Source organism: Mirounga leonina, unplaced genomic scaffold (genome assembly GCF_011800145.1).
Source record: "Mirounga leonina isolate KUSES-001 unplaced genomic scaffold, KU_Mleo_1.0 Mir_129, whole genome shotgun sequence".
Lineage (NCBI taxonomy): Eukaryota > Metazoa > Chordata > Mammalia > Carnivora > Phocidae > Mirounga > Mirounga leonina.
In genome coordinates this window covers 9,722,101-9,737,417 of record NW_023270323.1, presented here as the reverse complement: position 1 = coordinate 9,737,417, position 15,317 = coordinate 9,722,101, and the positions used below count along the sequence as shown (strand labels likewise).

Genomic DNA, 15,317 nt, shown 5'->3' with positions numbered 1-15,317 from the left:
CACAAATGGAAGAAACCATAGTAAAGACCCATCGATAATGTTCTATCTTTAAGGTTAGTAATAAGTTAATATTCACCTGCCATTTGTTTAGTCACATCATTTGGTACCCTCTCACCCTGACATTATGATAAGGGATCTGAGTACTTAGTATAAGATAAATCTGTTATTTTGTGTTAGGAGACGTCATCTTTCTCAAAAAGTGTGAGTACTTTGATCTTCATTGTATTCTGTCTCTTGCAGTTACCACACCCTTGCATATGTCTACACCACTGGAAAGGTAGTGTCTTTTGGTCGCGGACCAAGTTGCAAAAGCAGACCAACTCATCCGGAGGCTCTGACAGAGAACGCTGACTTTACCTGCCTGATTTCTGCTGATGGTACGAGTGGTCCCACTAATTTATGATTTTGTTTTAATTGATGCCACTGGAGGAGAAATATTACTTATCTTCTTTTCACAAGAGTACATAGAACTGTGGTTCTTTTTGTACTGTTATTTTTAAATCTGTACAATATGCATCTTTTCTTATGTAATGATTCCTGGAGGTTTTTTTCCTAAAGATTAGGGTAATATGAAAAAGATCCCAAGTCGATGAACTATCAGAAAGATACACTTATATATATTTAATCAAACCTCTTGTAGGGGCACCTGGCAGGATCAGTTGGTGGAGTGTGTGACTCTTGATCTCAGGGTTGTGAGTTTGAGCCCCATGTTGGGTGTAGAGATTGCTTAAAATCAAATAAAAAAACAGATAAACAAAAAAACCCTCTTCTAAAGTACATCACCCTGGTTTCATTATGTAAGTGCATGAAAAATTAAATTTTAAGTATATACAACATGTAACCTGATCAAAATTAATCTTTTATGGTGCTTGTAGTCAAAATTCATCTAGAAGAATATAAATTGCCAATAAATAAGTAAATTTGGCTTGGTAATATATCAGATTTTGTTGTTTTTTTTTTTTTAAAGATTTTATTTATTTATTTGAGAGAGAGAGCACATGAGAGGGGGGAGGGTCAGAGGGAGAAGCAGACTCCCTGCCGAGCAGGGAGCCCGATGCGGGACTCGATCCCGGGACTCCAGGATCATGACCTGAGCCGAAGGCAGTTGCTTAACCAACTGAGCCACCCAGGCGCCCCTGTTTTTTTTTTTTTAAGATTTTATTTATTTATTTGAGACAGAGAGAATGAGAGAGAGAGAGCACATGAGAGGGGGGAGGGTCAGAGGCAGAAGTAGGCTCCCTGCCGAGCAGGGAGCCCGATGTGGAACTCGATCCAGGGACTCCAGGATCATGACCTGAGCCGAAGGCAGTCGCTTAACCAACTGAGCCACCCAGGCGCCCTATCAGATTTTGTTTTAAAGATTTTATCTGTTTTAGAGAGAGAGAGCATGCACAAGAGCACGGGTCGGGGGGAAGCAGAGGGAGAGGGACAAGCAGACTCTATGCTTCTGCAAAGCCCAACGTGGGGCTCAATCCCATGACCCTGGGATAGTGACCTGAGCTAAAATCAGAGTCAGACACTTAACTGACTGAGCCACCCAGGCACCCCAATATATCAGGGTTTTTTTAAGACTATGTTTTTAGAGCAGTTTTAGGTTTATAACAAAAGATTTATTTTTTTACTTCTAAAAACAATAAGCATGGATTTATACTTTCTTTTAGACCTTGCGGATTTTCAAGTCAAACATATTTTTGCTGGAACACATGCCAGTTTTGTGACAACTTATCAGGTATCTATTATACTTTCTGTTTCTTTTAAAAATATTCTTAAAAAAAACAAAAACAAACAAAAACAAATAAAAATCGTTTTTTTCTGTCTAGATTTCAGAGCAGTGTTTCAAACATTGTATCATTTGGATGTATTCAAATTTTTTACTAAGAAGATCCTCTGTTAGAATGCTTCTTTTTTTTTTTTTTTTTTATTTGACAGAGAGAGAAAGACAGCGAGAGAGGGAACACAAGCAGGGAGAGGGTCAGAGGGAGAAGCAGGCTTCCCGCCGAGCGGGGAGCCCGATGCGGGGCTCGATCCCAGGACCCTGAGATCATGACCCGAGCTGAAGGCAGTCGCTTAACCAACTGAGCCACCCAGGCGCCCCCTGTTAGAATGCTTCTTTTTTTTTTTTTAAGATTTTATTTATTTATTTGACAGAGACAGAGATAGTGAGAGAGGGAATACAAGCAGGGGGAGTGGGAGAGGGAGAAGCAGGCTTCCCGTGGAGCAGGGAGCCCGATGTGGGGCTCGATCCCAGGACCCTGGGATCACGACCTGAGCTGAAGGCAGACGCTTAACGACTGAGCCACCCAGGCACCCCTAGAATGCTTCTTAAAAAATAATTCTGAGGGGCACCTGGGTGGCTCAGTTGGTTGGGTGTCTGCCTTTGGCTCCGGTCATGATCCTGGGGTCCTGGGATAGAGCCCTGCATCCCTTCCTGCTCGGCAGGAAGCCTACTTCTCCCTCTCCCTCTGTCACTCCCCCTGCTTGTGCTCTCTCTCTCTGTCAGATAAATAGATAGAATCTTTTAAAAAAAATATTCTGTTATTTTCGGGTTGCCTGGGTGGCTCAGTTGGTTGGGCATCTGATTCCTGGTTTAGGTTTGGGTCTTGATCTCATGGGTTGTGGGATGGCCCTGTGTCAACTAGGCTCCATGCTCAGTGGGGAGTCTGCTTGAAAGATTCTCTTCCTCTACCCCTCCCCCTACTTGCTCGCACACTCCTCTCTCTCAAATGAGTAAATAAATCTTTTTGAAAAAAAAACTATTTAAAAAAATATCCTGTAATTTTCACTTCCTCCTCACATCTCTTAAGATGAGACCCCCAAACCTAAATTCATTGCTTCTACACTGTTTATCATTAAGTAATATTGATGATAATGACAGCAGTGATTAATATTAATTGTAGTCATCATGAGTTAGGTACCAATTAAAATACTCCAAGTCTATTGACACATTTAATCCTCATGTCAACTCCAGTTGGTATTATTTCCCCCATTTTACAGATGAAAAAACTGAGTCTCAGAGAAGTAGACTTACCCAAAGTTGCACTGCTAAGAAGTGGCAAGGCTAGATTCAAACCCAGGCAATCCAGCTGCAAAGCTTATACCATTAGCCACCATACTGTAGTACCCTCCTAACTGTTGACAGAGAGGACTTTATTCTCATATTTCTGGCTTGGTTCTGAAATGTTTGTATGGAGACAGAAGTATACAGGCATGCCTCATTATATTGCACTATGATTTAGTGCATTTTTTACAAATTGAAGGTTCGTGGCAATCCTACAGAGAACAAATTTATGGGAACCATTTTTCCAACAGCATTTGCTCACTTCTTGTTTCTGTGTCACATTTTGGTAATTCTTGCAATATTTCAAATTTTTCCATTATTCCTATATTTGTCATGGTGACCTGTGATCAGTGATCTTCAGTGTTACTGTTGTGATTGTTTTGGGATGCCATGAGCTATGCCCATATAGGATGGTGAACCTAATCAATAAATATGTATGTTCTGACTGCTCCACCAACTGGCTATTCCCCTGGCTCTCTCCTTCTCCTTTCACCTCCCTATTTATCCCCTGAGATAAAACAATATTGAAATGAGGAGGTGATGAATAATGAACGAACAATAGGGTCAATGGATTGGAGATCCTAATGCCCTCAAAGAATGTTGGAGTGGGTTCCGCTCTAAAGCAAGTGTCTTAGTCTGCTCTGCCTGCTAACAAAACACTATAGACTAGGTGGCTTGTGAACAGCAGAAATGTACTTCTCACAGTTTTGGAGTCTGGGAAGTCCAGGATCAAGGGGCCAGCATACTCAATGTTTGGTGAGGACATGCTTCCTTGTTTATAGATAGCTGTCTTTTTGCTGTGTCCTCATATGGCAGAAAGAGCAAGAGAGCTCTCTGGGGTCTCTTATAAGGGCACTAATCCCATTCATGAGAGCGGTAATCCCATTCATGAGACCTAGTCACCTCCCAAAGGCCCCACCTCTTAATGCCATTGCACTGGGGATTAGAATTTCAACATATGAATTTGGGGGGAACACATTCAGTCCATAACATTCTTCCCCCCCACCCCGCCCCACCAATAAAATTCATGTCCTTCTTGCATGCAAAATACATTCATTCTGTTCCAATAGCCCCCAAAGTCTTAACTCATTCCAGCACCAAAGAATGTTAGATTGGGAGTTTCACTTTAAAGTAAGAGAATCAGAAAAAGGTGTATGATGACCGAAGAAGAGAATGTTTCTTTTCTTTTTTTTTTTTTTTTTAAGATTTTATTTATATATTTGGGGGGGGAGGTGAGAAAGAGTATGAATGGGGGTGAGGGGAGGAGGAGCAGAGGGAGAGGGAGAAGCAGACTCCCCGCTGAGCAGGGAGCCCGATGCGGGGCTCGATCCCAGGACCCTGAGATCATGACCTGAGCCGAAGGCAGACGCTTAACTGACTGAGCCACCCAGGCGCCCCTGAGAATGTTTCTAATAGAAATTTTAGAAGGTGAAACAGTTATTGATGATTATAAAGCATAGGGTATTACCTAGATCTAGGGCAGTGGTTTTCAGCTAGGAATGATTTTGCCCCAGGAAACATTTGGCAATTGCTGGAGCCATTTTAGGTTGTAGTAACAGGGAAAGGGGCAGGGGTGCTGGGGTGGCAGCCACTAGCATCTGGGGGGTAGAGGCCAGGGCTGCTGCTAAACATCCTGCAATGCACAAGACTCTCACAACAAAGAACGATCTGACACAAAATGTCAATAGCATCCCTCTTGAAACCCTGATCCAGGACATGGGTGGTTGAGGCGGAGCAGAGGAGAAGTGTTGGGATGAGATCAAGACTTGAGAGATCAAGGTGGGAAATAAATCCTGTTTATTAGTTCTGTAGTTGCCAAGAATTACGGGAAGCATGACAACAAGCATGGCAGTGCTGAGGAAGACAGCAAGGTACTAAAGTTTTCAGTGTTGAAGGGTAGTGACCAGGACACTGAGAGATGATTACTTCAGGGGAGCTGGGATTTTGAAGAGAGTAGAAGAAATGGTATGTAAGTGCCAATAGGGAGCACCTCATTGTCCCAAGTTTCCAGCCACGTGGCGGGGAATACAAGCTCTCTCGTGATTGAACCAGAGGAGACACCCAAGGCTCAGATCAAGAAGCTGAAGGGAACTTCAGAAGTCATGGTTACACATTTTCTTCCGGAGGTCTTTATTTAAGCATTAAATAAAAACGATGAAGACTTCCCTGACTCATGGGGTGCCTCGCTGGCTCAGTTTGTAGAGTATGTGACTCTTGATCTCGGGGTCTTGAGTTCAAGCCCCATGTTGGGCATAGATAGAGGTTTCTTCCAAAAAAAGAACTTCCTGACTTATGACAAGTTCATTGGAGGTAGAGGTATAACATGGAGCAGAGCACTAATGTTTTTGGAAGGCTATTATTAAAAGACAGGTTTTTTCTTTCCATATAGTGATTTCTGACACTGCTCACTGAGCCATTTGGTTTCTTTTTTTTTTTTTTTAAGATTTTATTTATTTATTTGACAGAGAGCGAGAGATAGTGAGAGAGGGAACACAAGCAGGGGGAGTGGGAGTTGGAGAAGCAGGCTTCCTGCCGAGCAGGGAGCCGATGTGGGGCTCGATCCCAGCATCCTGGGATCATGACCTGAGCCGAAGGCAGACGCTTAACGACTGAGCCACCCAGGCGCCCCGAGCCATTTGGTTTCAAGTATTGTCTAGAACCGTGGTTCTCAGAGTGTGGTCCCTACACCAGAGCAGCAGCATCATGTGGGAATTTGCCAGATGCAAATTCTTGAGCTCCACTCCTAAATCAGAAACTGCGGGGATGGGCTCAGCAGTCTATGCTTTAGCAAGATCACCAGGTAATTCTGTTGCATGCTAAAGTTTGGAAACCACTGATCTATAAGTAAAAATCTATGGGTGATTAGAGGGGAGAAAGAAACTAGTATTTACTGAATACCAACTATAATCCAAAGGCTTTGTATACCTAATATCATTTAATCTTAACAAGAGCCCAGAGAGGTAGGTATTATTATCTCATTTTTTTTATTGTGGTTAAAATACACACACACACACACACACATCATAAAATTTTCTATTTTAACTATTCTTTTTTTTTTTTTTAAAGATTTTATTTATTTATTTGAGACAGAGAGAGCACATGAGAGGGGGGAGGGTCAGAGGGAGAAGCAGACTCCCTGCCGAGCAGGGAGCCCGATGCGGGACTCGATCCCGGGACTCCAGGATCATGACCTGAGCCGAAGGCAGTCGCTTAACCGACTGAGCCACCCAGGCGCCCAAGATTTATTTATTTCTTTGACAGAGACACAGCGAGAGAGGGAACACAAGCAGGGGGAGTGGGAGAGGGAGAAGCAGGCTTCCCGCCGAGCAGGGAGCCCGATGCGGGGCTCGATCCAGGGACTCCAGGATCATGACCTGAGCCGAAGGCAGTCGCTTAACGACTGAGCCACCCACGCGCCCCTATTTTAACTATTCTTAAGTATGTAATTTAGTGTCATTACTTGCATTCACAATATTTTGCAACCGTCACCACTCTCCATCTCCAAAACTTTTTATCACCCCAAACAGAAACTCTGTAGCCATTAAATAATAAGTCTCTATTCCATGACTGCCCCCAGCCCTGGGTAATCTCTAATCTACTTTCTATGAAGTTGCCAATTTCACATGAGTGGAATCACACCATATTTGTCCTTTTGTATCTGGGTTATTTCGCTTAGCATAATGTCTTCAGAGTTCATCCATGTTTCAGCATGCATCAGAATCTCTTCCCTTTTTACGGCTGAATATTTATTCTCCTGCACGTAGACACCGTGTTCATCTATGGATGCCGTCACTGGACACCAGCTGTTTCCACCGTTTTGGCTATTGGGAATAATGCTGCAGTGAATACTGGTGTACCAGTATCTGGTTGAGTCCCTGTTTTCAATTATTTTGTGTCATTCCATTTTTAAATGACAAAACTAAGGCTCAGACCAAGCCAGGGGCCAAGGCTAGGAACCGGAAAAGCCAGGCCAGTCTGAGGACATAACCCTGCTCACCAAACCCTACATCAGAAAGGGTGGGGCCTACCTACCACCTGCCACAAGCTTTGCGGTGTTATTTATTCCTCAGCATGTGGGTATGTTTTCCTGATCATTTTTTTTTCTCCCACGAAGGATACCAGTTCCACAGATGTTTCCAGGAAAATCCTGCCAGAAATAAGCCAAATTAACCAGCCCCTGATGGAAAAATGGATAGCAGCGGCAACAGGAAGCACTAGCCTTGAAGTGGCTAAGAGGTCGCTCTGTCTGATAAGTTATAAATCAAATATTTGTTGTTTTTTTTTTTAAAGATTTTATTTATTTATTTGACAGAGAGAGGCACAGCGAGAGAGGGAACACGAGCAGGGGGAGTGGGAGAGGGAGAAGCAGGCTCCTGGCCGAGCAGGGAGCCCGATGCGGGGCTCGATCCCAGGACCCTGGGATCATGACCTGAGCCGAAGGCAGACGCTTAACGACTGAGCCACCCAGGCACCCCTCAAATATTTGGTTTTGAAGCCATGGGGTCATTTTATCCTAAACATAAGACAGAAGGTTTGGCTTTGCTGTGAAGGCATGTGCATTTAACCATGATTCTCGAAGTTTGAAGAAGTCCCTGATGATCTCATTCATTCATCATTTACTTAACACAGCTATATTGAGGACATACAGTTCCCAGGCACCTTGATAGTCACGGGAGATGCAGGAGTGAATCAAAAACATGTTGTATCTCACAGAGCCCTCTTTGAAGTGCGCTCTTTTGTATCTTCAGAGTTTATACTCTGGGGCACCATAAGTTTCTGTTTTCAGAAGGATGGATTTTATTTAAATCCATGTCTTGGTAAAATCAACTATGAAGGATTTGGGGGAGATTTATCAGCACAAAATATGTCCAGAGTTTGGAAGACTCGTAGGAGAGTAGTTTTCTTTAATGATTCCATGTCATCAGTTGTATAATTGGACCTAAGAGGAGGCATGCTTTATAGTACATTACGACTTAACACGTGTGTTGTTACTTTTACAGTGAAATTATGACGATATTTTCATCTCCTGCTTGTCTGACTGCAAGTTTTTTAAAGAAAAGGTAATTTTTACATGAGATTTATCTTCATTTAAAATACGGGGCGGGGAGGGGAACATTGAGAAATATTTAAAATGAAAAGTTTCAAGTCAGTCATTTTAATGTGTATTATTATGTTATCTATGAACAATAAGTCCAACATAGAAAACTCCAAAGGTTGTTACAGAATTCTCCCGTTTTGTAAAGGAATTTTCTGCGAGACCACTGTAAGTTGTAATTCCTAATTCACACACCGCCCTGTCCTCCTCTGTTACCTGACTACAAGGAATGGTGTTTTTTCAAGATCTTTGTGTCCATGAGTGATCATTCTAATGTTGCTTTAGTACTTAGAGGCCAAGGCAGCACTTTGCAGTTCTCTTTGTGGTGGGATCGGTAGGGGAATCCAGCAATAGGGAAAATAGATTCTATTTATTTTATCTTGAACTAGGTTCACTACTACAGAGGAGAATCTGATTTCTCTACTTGGTGTCTGATCCAGTCATACAAACAGCTCTCTTGTGAAGTGCTCAACATTTGGTCTTGTATTTCTTCCCTTCCCTTTGTGCTTTACAATACTGTGCCTGGGAACTGTTAAGAGAGAAACTGAGGCATATTAAACATTTCAAGATTTATTTAAGCACATACTGACTCAAATTGGGCAGCACGCAACTGAAGTGGTTCGGGGCGCTCCACCAACAGGAGCTAGAGGAAAGACTTACGTAGAGAAGGTGCAGGAGCAAAGAAAAGAAATTAATTGACCGGCTATAGCTCAAAGCGTAGTGGGCTGTTTGACTGGTTGTCCTTAGGTTTCGATTTCATAACTGAGGTATTTACAGGCTCAGATTTTTTGCTTACATAGGCCCCCGTAGTGATAGAGCCCCCTCAGTGTGATGGCCTCCTTGTTTAAATTGAACAGTATTTAAAGGAGAAGGAGGATAGCAGCATGAAGGGGCCTTAGGCTGCCTTCTGCCTTCCCTGGAGGCTGATGCCCTGCTGGTGTGTCTACAGCACAAATCACTCGGTCCAGTCCTCCCCCACTAGGTCAGGTCTCATCCCTCCCGGTTGAGTAGGCCCCAAACTGCCTCACAGATTCTGAAGATAGTTATACACATCTTGTGCCCCCTCCTGGCCAGTAGGTGGCACTCACTTAACCCGTGTTGCACGTGTTCTTTGGCTCTGTGTAACCCCCAGTTGTCCCATTGGTTTTTAACCCAGCTGCACTCTCAGTCACTCTTTTTTTTTTAAGATTGTTAATCTTTACCTTAATAGTGGAATAAATGATTGTGGTCAGTACATGTATGAAAATTATGAACGCCGTGGTTTAGGCTGCTTTGCAGGACTTTTTGTTTTGTATTCCCCCTTTTTTTCCTTCAGAATGATTCTTAAGCATCAATCAGTGTTTGGTGGTTGCTTCTAGCAAGTCTTTTGCTTCATTTATTTTGGTTGCTAAGTAAGGAGATCCACCTTTATCTGGGTGATTCAAAATCATGGTTCTCCTATGAGCTGTTCTAATCTTGGCCTTGCCAGCAGATGGGCTTATACCCAAAGTAAGACTAGCTTCTCGCCTACTCATTTTCTGTTCAAATCCTCCTTTATAGTAGGATGAAAGGCTAGGAGTGGAAATCTTCTTTGCCGTTTCTGTGAGTACTTGTTCTAGAGGCTTCCAGATTTGCAATGCATAGCGACCTGCAAATACGAGAGCTGCAACACCCACTCCTACAGCTATCAAACTTCTTGCCAGTCCCTGGTCGATGTCCGCGTCCCGCAGTGCGGTCGCCGGCGGCGAGGACTCGGCGTAGGGCAGACCCTCGCCGCCAGCGGAGACGCCACCACGGGCAGCCATGACAATGCAACGTGGGGAGCTCTCAGTCGCTCTTTAAAGGGCCTGGAGGAACTGTTGAGTCCAACAACCTCACCTCGGAACCAGAGAAACCCAGGGAAGCTGAATGCCGTGGCTTCCCCCTGGCAGCCCATGAGGCATTGTCTTTCTAGAGTCTAAAAAGCATCCCGATTCATCCCCACACATCCCGGTCAAGGGTGAGAGAAGAGAGATCAGACGCTGCTTCCCTCTGCCTTCTTCCTCTCCCATTTGCTTTCTTCTTCTTGCCATGCTTCCAGGAGAGAAGTGAGGGACAGGGACTCTGCCATATACAACGTTTCCTCTTCCTTCCCTTCTCTAGCCTCAGGCTCATCCTTACTGCATACAGAATATTTTCCAGGTGAAGAATATTACCTTTGTAAAGTGGAGGAGTATCCTCCCAGGAGTGATGAAACTCAAGGTTTGGTTTTATGATGCTAAAGACAGCAAAGGACAATATATTTTAAGGGGAGATTTACAGTACTTTGAGTACTTGCATAGATATTTTAGCCCTGGTATTACTATTGATCCATTAATTCAGCAAGCATAAAATATTTCTTGATAAGATTATAGAAACTAGTCATTTGACAGATGGAGTCTCTTCAGATATCACCAACACAACCCAGGAAAGCACAACACCTAGATAAAGCTTTGATAGTGTTACTGAGGGGAAGGCCAGGTTGGAATTTATCAAGAATTGGCAGTTTGGTTTAGGGCAGGTCTTTCAGTTTGGGAGCTCGCAGCTGGGGGCTTGATTAGGATTGGGAAAAGATCCAAAGATCCAGGATGGTTGGAGACAGCAAGGCATTGACTTTGAGGCAAGAGATTCAAAGAATCTTAGGGCATATATTAATGATTTCTATTGAGGAGTTAATGGGTCTTTTCAGGAAGTTCCTATAATGCACAATCAAACCACTTGCCTGGGCTTAGTGTCTCTTGGAATAGTGAAGTCATGCTAATGAAACAGTGGAATCCTAAAGTAATGTAGATGTAGATGGTAAGGTGTGGAGAGGGGTGGGTAGTTTCAGTTCTCAGTGTACCGGGCTGACTGTAGGGGTAAATGGTTTCAGTTCTCAGATGCAGCATATATATAATTTTGCTATTATTGCAGCCCACACTTGTAGCCACTTTAGAGATAATAAATTGTTACCTACTCTCTTTTAGGAGAATATAAATTTTGTAAAATTTTTTTGTGCCAAGTAAATTAATTATTTTGAAAGGAGGCAAGCTGTAAGAAAAAAGTTTTTATCTAACTAATAAGACGATAAATATGTATGAAGTTTAGAAATATTCTTTTCCATCTGTTTATGTGTTTTATTTGTTTGTTGTTTTTACATTTCTTGTATCCAAAGAGAACTTGTAGAAACGATTTCCATTGATGTGGACTTACAAAAGGCAAGAGATACCTTCGAGAAGTTAACAAAAACAGAATGGATTTCTTTCATGGTAATGGCCAATATTTACTTGAGAAATAGAGCAATAGAATTTCTTTACAGGAATCAGTATGACTGCAGTTTAATTTTGTTGGGAGCTGAGTCAGGGAGGGGACTGTGTGTGATAGGGGAGGGGGGCGAGTGTTCATGATGAGGTTAATATATTCCAGACACTGTATTAGATGCTGGCACTTTTTTATTTTTTTAATTTATAAATATCTAAATCATATATTTGGCAAATGACTTGTATCCAAAATACATAAATGATTTTTTTTTTAAGATTTTATTTATTTATTTGACAGAGAGAGACACAGCGAGAGAGGGAACACAAGCAGGGGGAGTGGGAGAGGGAGAATTCTCGCAGGCTCCCCGCAGAGCAGGGAGCCCAACGTGGGGCTCGATCCCAGGACCCTGGGATCATGACCTGAGCTGAAGGCAGTCGCTTAACCAACTGAGCCACCCAGGCGCCCCATAAATGATTTTTGTAACTCAATAAGAAGAGAAATGACCCAAATTTAAAAAATGATCAGAAGATTTGAATGGATATTTTACCAGAGAAGATTTATGGATAAGCACATGGAAAGATGCTTAGTACAGTTAATCATTAGGGAAATGCAAATTAAAACCACCATGAGATATCACTTCACATCCATAATGATGATCATCGTCATAAAGAAAGACAATAACAAGTATTGGTGAGGATACAGAGAACCTGGAGGCCTCATTCATGGCTGGTAGATATGTAAAATGTTACAGTCTCTTTAGAAAACAATTTGGCAGCTTCTCAAAAAAGTTAAACATAGATTTACCAGGGCGCCTGGGTGGCTCAGTTGGTTGAGCGACTGCCTTCGGCTCAGGTCATGATCCTGGAGTCCCTGGATCGAGTCCCGCATTGGGCTTCCTGCTCGGCAGGGAGTCTGCTTCGTCCTCTGACCCTATCCCCTCTCAGGTGTTCTCTCTCTCTCATTCTGTCTCTCTCAAATAAATAAATAAAATCTTTAAAAAACAAAAACATAGATTTACCATATGACCCAGCAGTTCTACTTCTAGGTGCTTATCCAACCCAGATGAAAACATATGTCCACACAAAGGCTTCTGTGTAAATGATCATAGCAGCATGTTCATGATTGTCAAAATGTGGGAAAAAACCCAAATATTTTTCAACCAGGGAGTGGGTAAGCAAAATGTGGTGAATCCATACAATGGAATACTATTCAGCAATAAAAGAGCATAGGTGGCCCTCAAAACATTATGTAATTGAAAGTAGACAAACACAACGATCACATATTGTTTGATTCCACTTGCATGAAATGTTCAGAGAAGGCAAATCCATAGAAAGAGAAAACAGCTTAATGGTTGCATGGGGTGTATAATAGGAGATGTGGTAGTTGAATAATGGCCTCCCAAGATGTCCACGTCTCAATACTCAAAGTCTGTGAATGTGTTACCTTACATGGCAAAAGGAATTTTTCATAGATCATTAAGTTAACAATCTTGAGATGGGGAGATTATTCTGGATTATCTGGATGGGCCCAGTGTAATCACAAGAGTATCTATAAGACGAAGCAGGAATGTCAGAGTTAGAGAGATTTGAGATGTGTTTCTGGATTTGAAAATGTAGAAAGGCCAATAGCAAGGGAATGCGGACAGTCTCTAGAAACTAGAGAAACAAAAGAGATGGGATTATCCCTGTAAGAAACCACTAGCCAGGAAACAGATTCTCCCTTTGAGCTTCCAGAAGGGATGCAACCTTGTCAATATCTTGACTTTAGTCCTGCAAGACCCATTTTGGACTTTTTTTTTTTTTTTTAAGATTTTTATTTATTTATTTGAGAGAGAGAGCAGAAGCCGGCAGAAGGGCAGAGGGAGAGGGAGAAACAGACTCCCGGCTGAGCAGGGAGCCCAACATGGGGCTCGATCCCAGGACCCTGGGATCATGACCTGAGCCGAAGGCAGACGCTTAACTGACTGAGCCACTCAGGTGCCCCTCATTTTAGACTTCTGACCTCTAGAACTATAAGATAACAAATTCGTGTTTCTTTAAACCACTAAATTTGTGGTTATAATAATTGTTAGTATGGTTAGTTAGTATAGTAATAATATATAGTATAGTAATTGTTATAGTAATAATAGAAAATAGGCCTAGAGACTCTAGGGGAAATCTGTTTCTTTGACTTTTCTTGATTCTAGAGGCTGCCGGCATTCTTTGGCTCCTGGTCCCGTATCACTGACTTCTGCTTCTGTGGTCACAACCCCTTCTGTGACTTCTGCTCCCTCTTTTAGATGCTGGCACTTTTTTAAGCACATGTTTAAATGTACAGTAAATACAGTATTTTTATTTTCAATATGAAAAAACAATTTTGAGAGGTAAATAACCATTAGCAGATATAGCACTAATTTGGGAAGCAAGAGAAGCTTCACCTGGACTGGGGGAATGGAAAGCCGGTTCTCTCTTTTGCGATCAATGTCAAATCTAGTTGAGATAAATCTGCTACTGATTCAGCCCTTATGCTATTTGGGTCACATTTTCTTTACCTTTTTTATTGGGCTCCTTATTTATGGAGTTCCTCTTTAAGGTTTATTCTAGTTTAGTATTTTGTGATTCTGGGCTATGTTGGAAAACTTTCCCTCCACCAACTCAGGTTCATGTGTTTGGGGGCCTATGAACTGACAATAGACTGATTAACAGAAGAAAACAAGTTTTATTCCCATTCTTTCGGGGAGCATTCAGGTGATGAAGAGATTCCCCAAAGAGCTAGGGATGAGGGCTTATATACCAATTAATAGGGAAAAGGGAGTGGGGGAGGAGAGGCTTCTATGAGAAAACAAATGGACTTCTCAGGGAGACAAACGGGCTTTAAGGGGGCCAAATGGAAGATATGACAGGTTGTGATAATGTTTGTTTATGTAATTTCTTATCCAAGTGCAGGTGGCTGGTCTTTCCCTGGCAGTGAAGCTTGCCCTCCAAGGGCGTCTATGGCTGCCTCACTCTGGGAAGGCCCTGTCTGTAGCCAGATAGGGGAAGATCTGAAGGCTTCTTTCTGCATCAGCTGTGTCACACATGCTTTCAGGCTAAAGTCATCTTTTTTTTTTTTTTTTTAAGATTTTATTTTATTTGACAGAGAGAGACACAGTGAGAGAGGGAACACAAGCAGGGGGAGAGGGAGAGGGAGAAGCAGGCTTCCCGCAGAGCAGGGAGCCCAATGCGGGGCTCGATCCCAGGACCCGGGGATCATGACCTGAGCCGAAGGCAGATGCTTAATGACTGAGCCACCCAGGTGCCCCTAAAGTCATCTTTATACCATTTTGGGTCCCTACATTTGGAAGGGAAAGGGAGAGAGTGTTCTTTCATATGTAGTAGATACAGTAGTTTTATTTTCAAGATGAAGAAGTAAAAATAGTAGATGTTATTGAATATATTTTAAAAATAAATTTATTTCAGTTATATGGGAGATAACTTGGGGTGCTGTTCCCATTGTGAGTTCCAAGGAACACTGGTTTCACAGAATGCTCCCTGAAAACAGCTTCTAAGTGAAACAACTTTGGAAATGCTGCATACTATTATGGAGTCATGATGTACATCAGCAAATTAAAAATTCTATGATGTCACAAACCAAAAGAAATCTAGCTGTTTTAGCCATTTTTCTCAAAGTTATCTGACTCTGTGACATTATTTTCCCATCTATTCCTACCAGCGCTCCATAGAAATCATGTTCTTCTGAACATCTGAGAAAACAACTTGTAAGAACATTAATGTAATAATAATATATGGTGCTTTATTATTGCATATATAATCTTCCTTAATCCTTATGACATGTAGAGGCAGACACCGTCCTTAAGAATACCTAAGCCCTATTAAATAGAATAAGTGATGCTAGCTGTTGTAACAAACAACTTTCAAATCTCAGTGGCTTGGGATGCCTGGGTGGCTC

The 15,317-nt window shown here is 42.3% G+C and overlaps 2 protein-coding genes across 3 annotated transcripts in view; one reads left to right on the top strand and one right to left on the bottom strand.

Moving 5' to 3' along the window:
* Positions 1 to 15,317, top strand: part of HERC6 (HECT and RLD domain containing E3 ubiquitin protein ligase family member 6) — a 55,713-nt gene that overhangs the window by 14,222 nt on the left and 26,174 nt on the right. For both annotated transcript variants that reach the window (XM_035004534.1, XM_035004535.1), the window contains exons 7-11: positions 241 to 377; positions 1,662 to 1,729; positions 7,173 to 7,294; positions 8,059 to 8,118; positions 11,305 to 11,398. In XM_035004534.1, coding sequence (XP_034860425.1) covers positions 241 to 377; positions 1,662 to 1,729; positions 7,173 to 7,294; positions 8,059 to 8,118; positions 11,305 to 11,398 — 481 coding nt within the window. The remainder of the gene's footprint in view (positions 1 to 240; positions 378 to 1,661; positions 1,730 to 7,172; positions 7,295 to 8,058; positions 8,119 to 11,304; positions 11,399 to 15,317) is intronic.
* On the bottom strand, positions 9,275 to 10,001 carry LOC118010345 (dnaJ homolog subfamily C member 15-like). The gene has a single exon (XM_035004536.1). It carries the CDS (start codon positions 9,935 to 9,937, stop codon positions 9,488 to 9,490), a length of 450 nt encoding a protein of 149 aa, XP_034860427.1. The 5' UTR covers positions 9,938 to 10,001; the 3' UTR covers positions 9,275 to 9,487.